This window comes from Gordionus sp. m RMFG-2023, chromosome 1 (genome assembly GCF_954871325.1).
Source record: "Gordionus sp. m RMFG-2023 chromosome 1, tfGorSpeb1-WG-v2, whole genome shotgun sequence".
NCBI classification, from domain to species: Eukaryota; Metazoa; Nematomorpha; class Gordioida; order Chordodea; family Parachordodidae; genus Gordionus; species Gordionus sp. m RMFG-2023.
In genome coordinates this window covers 64,980,210-64,984,347 of record NC_088775.1, presented here as the reverse complement: position 1 = coordinate 64,984,347, position 4,138 = coordinate 64,980,210, and the positions used below count along the sequence as shown (strand labels likewise).

The following is a 4,138-nucleotide window of genomic DNA, read 5'->3' as shown; positions in this document are numbered from 1 at the left end:
TGAAAATATCTCAAAAAACACAATCTACTCTTAATTTTAATATGCCCTCTACAAGCACAAAATCATTTTTTTCAATACCATTGGATAAATTTTATTGTTTATATAATACTCTTATATTTAATAAAATGAGAAAACAAATCAAATTAGGTTTAAAAAATATGTTTTTTATTTAGGACCACGGTCTGGATCGATCTTTTTCTTAAGGACCGTGGTCCGGTCCGGTCCGAGGGTATCGGTCCAGTCCGGACAGTGACCTTCACTACTTTTAAGATAATCATCATTCACGAAGATAATATAAGGAAAAATCAATATGGATTTGGGTTTTGCAAGATGCATCCAGGCCACATGATAATCAACTAATTTAGTATTTTTTTTAAAAAATTTTGGATTAATTTAACGCCTCGTTTATAGTAGGCGTGATTTGCTCAAGTGATGCGAAATTAATCGCTAGCAAAATCTGATTCGTCATAGATATATTTTTTGAAATATACGTAAACAGGTTAGGCGGTTTAATTATGCTTCGAATTTATAAATTTATACCAATTATTGATTTACTTTTGTAAATTACGCAGCAATTAATTTCACATCGCTTGATCAAATCGCAATAAGGCCTAAGTCTTGTTCTTTAATCATATTAAATATTGTTTAAATTTTGTCAGATTTGGGATCGTCATAAAAGAATCTAGATAAAGATTCTTTATAAAAAATGCATATTATTAAAAATATCAAAATGATGTAAGATACTTGTAACCTTTGCTAAATAAGAGTAATAGTTTGTTAGGTCTGACCTTAATTCCATAGTGGCATCTTGAAGTCACAAAAGACCCCTGATATGCTTCTCCATTTCATTCAACCGATACTTTTTAAAATATTTCTATATTCATTTCTAAAGAAAATTCAATTTTCAGTCTTAGCACTTTTTAAAAAAAACAGAAACTTATCACAATTTTAAACTTATAATTTTTATTTGATTATTCCCGTCATTTGCTAGATTTTTTCAAAAAATTTCTAATTCTTAATAAAAAATAATCATCATACAGTTTTTACATTGTAAGATAATTTTAGCCATAGAAGTAAAATAACAATTCATAATATCGGACAATTTGTCTTAAGGACATTTTATCAGAGGAAAGATTTTATCTGCATACAATTCGTCAGGTAATTGAAGTAATTGCGTCATTAAAATCATAAAAATAAAGGGTGCCCCTCAGCTTCAATATTCATTTTATAATGTAATTATTTAGAGGGAGACTAGCACCATTGGATTAGAAGGGGTCTAATGGAAACTGAGTTTATATCTTAGTTATTAGACATCTTCATCAAGTAAGCTTCTATTCTTAGCCTGTGTCATGCTTTATATTTATCAATATATTTTTCAAAAAACCCAAATTTTTCCTTCCTTTATTTATAATTAATATAATCCTTACTACCATTACTCATTAATACAATCAAAGGCATTCAATAGGCCAATAAAAATAGCAGCCAAAAGAATAATGAAATGAGGTCTGCACATGATTTGTTTTAAAAACAGATTTCTATTTATACAAATATACAATAAAATAAATATAATTCATCAATAGTAACGCAATTACATGATTTTTTGGAAAAAAAGTAATCCTGTAACATAATTACTAAAAAAGAATGACTAATTGTATTTAAAATTTTCTAAATGCCTTTTTCTGCATAAGGGAGAAAAATTTACAGGATTTAAGCAAAGAGATATGCAAAGCCTAGCCCAATTTTTGGTAAAGATTGTCCAGCTTGCCCATTTATGTATAAATTGTGAGGCCCAATCTGGCCTTATGCATTTTTTGTTCAGCATGGCACATTATGATTTTTTTTAAATTTGCCTTTAAAGTTATGCATTAAATTTAAATATTCAACAACAACTTTGGTAATTTAATGTTTATTTATTTATTACAAAATATTATAAAATAATTAGTAAATATTTAACACCTATGATTTTTTTAAAAAACTTCTTATCTTTTAGATATATTTTATAATTGTGATATTTATTCAGGCAAAAAAAGGAAGAATAGGAGAGAAATATAAATAATATTTTTGGGCCATGAGCACACCTATATTTTATTAATGATGTTATTGCAAGTGAAGGACTCTATTGGACATTGCTTTTGGGGAAAATATAAGGATCAAGCTTTTTATATTTATTTTTTAGTATTTTCTAAGGAAGTTGCTATTAATGTTGGAAGGTTGACTCTAAATTTTAATCTTGAATTTATAAAAAAAATTTTAGATCTAGTCTGGATTTTTAAAATTATGATTATTTTCTATATTTAATGAGTCATTTTGTAAATTGTCTCAAAAGAAAAATTTGAGCAATAAATTTCAATATTAAGCATATAAACTAACCCTAAACCATTCTCCCCAACCCAAAGTTTGCCAAGCCTTATCCTGTATTTAGCTTCTATTATATTTATAACTGAATTAAGAACAAAACATTTTAACTATAATCTGTAAAGTAAAAAAAAATTTAAGTTATTTAATTTTAATATTATTGTACTAATTAGGGGTGGCATATAAATTTATAGGTTATGATGCAAGGAATAAATATAAAGTCATATTAATTTAAAAATTAATACATAAATATTTAAAACCTTTTCAAAAAATAAAAGCATAATTTATTTATTATATAAAAATATATTCTTTAAATATTACATTTTTTAATTCATTTTAGGACTAAGATTTTGATAATCTTGATAATCTTTCAGAGTTGTCAACAGAGATATTTTAGCTTGTATTTTCAAACTTTCTGGAAGTTTTTTGATTTCTCCAACAAGAGATAAAACAAATATTCTATCTTCATCATCATCAGTTTCTATTATTTTTTTAAGTATTTTTTCAACATTTAATAGGCTTGATATATTATTTGACAGAGCCTTTTCATTTTTATGATCATTAGTCTCATTCAAAGAATTTGATGTTTCATTCAAAGAATTTGATATTTTTGTAATGATGGGAGTTGTTACGTTGGGTAATATAGAATCATTCGACTTGAATACAGATATTTCTAAAAAATTTAGGGATTTTTTCTTTCTTAAGTCAAGTGATTTTGATAAAAAAGATAAGGAATCAAAAAATTTCCATCTGGAAGTTGGTAATCTATCTTTTTTTGACTCTTTAACAAAATTATCTCTCAAATTTTTCCATTTTGATTTGGCTAATAATATGTCAACATGGCATCTTATAAAATAAATTAGGATATTATAAAGATTATAATTGTATTTTACATGTCACATACGTCAACCCAATCTTGAGATTTTTTTTCATTATTACTGTAGTCTTTATCGGATGGATCCCATATGGCAGGGCGCGATTTTACCATAGATATAAAAGATTTAACAAAAAGATCACTTGAAGATTTTTAAAAATGTAAAAATTGTACTAATTACTTTGAGGCTTTAATTTCATTATTGCTACTATTAATAGGAGTATTTGGTGTTATATTGATAATTATATTATCTTTATTATCCATTAATATCTTTCACAAAAGCGATTAGCGTAGAGTACGCGTGCGAAATTTTGCCCTGACAAAAAGAAAGCATAATTAATAATTATTTATTTAAAATTAAAGTAATTATATAAAATTAATTATTATATCATGCATTTTATAAAATAAATACGTGTAAAAATATCATGATAATGGTTAGTGTTGTTAATTAGTCTAATCGTAGTCGAGAAAATCGACTAAAAACTTTAAATTAGTCGACATTTCGTGTATTTGTTTATAATATTATTTCTACTATATTACTTTTTATTTATTTTAATTTTGAATATGCTTATTTTTAGATTTCTAAAACTTTAATAAAATAAATTTAATAAATAAAAATAATAATTCTTAGTCAAGTAATGGACTAATTTAATGGCTAAAGATTTTAGTCGAATTTTTGACTATAACTATTAGTTAGTCATCTGTTAGTCGACTAAATTGTCGATAACAAAATTAATAATAGTTATCATATATATTGATGACATAGAAATTAATAACATTTTATTTAATATAATAGAACAAGATTTTTAAAGTATCATTATTTATTTGGCTAAAAAGTTAATGAGGAAAACTAATAAATTAGTAATTTATTATATTGTTTATAAAAAAAATGGAACATTCAATTAAAAA

General features: G+C 24.7%; 1 protein-coding gene across 1 annotated transcript; it reads right to left on the bottom strand.

The window, feature by feature from the left end:
• Positions 1-1,959: 1,959 nt before the first annotated feature.
• On the bottom strand, positions 1,960-3,531 carry LOC135932017 (transcription factor Adf-1-like). The gene is made up of 3 exons (XM_065469355.1): positions 3,411-3,531; positions 3,249-3,371; positions 1,960-3,201 (listed from the first exon to the last, which is right to left on the bottom strand). Exons 1-3 carry the CDS (start codon positions 3,491-3,493, stop codon positions 2,682-2,684), a joined length of 726 nt encoding a protein of 241 aa, XP_065325427.1. The 5' UTR covers positions 3,494-3,531; the 3' UTR covers positions 1,960-2,681.
• Positions 3,532-4,138: the final 607 nt, after the last annotated feature.

Bases quoted from the DNA above. Each gene is read 5' to 3' on its own strand.
- LOC135932017 (XM_065469355.1), bottom strand. From the start codon at position 3,493: ATGGATAATAAAGATAATATAATTATCAATATAACACCAAATACTCCT. The intron at 3,372-3,410 runs GTAATTAGTACA...AAAATCTTCAAG, and splicing joins AATGAAATTAAAGCCTCAAA to TGATCTTTTTGTTAAATCTT. The intron at 3,202-3,248 runs GTAAAATACAAT...TTATTTTATAAG, and splicing joins TGGGTTGACGTATGTGACAT to ATGCCATGTTGACATATTAT.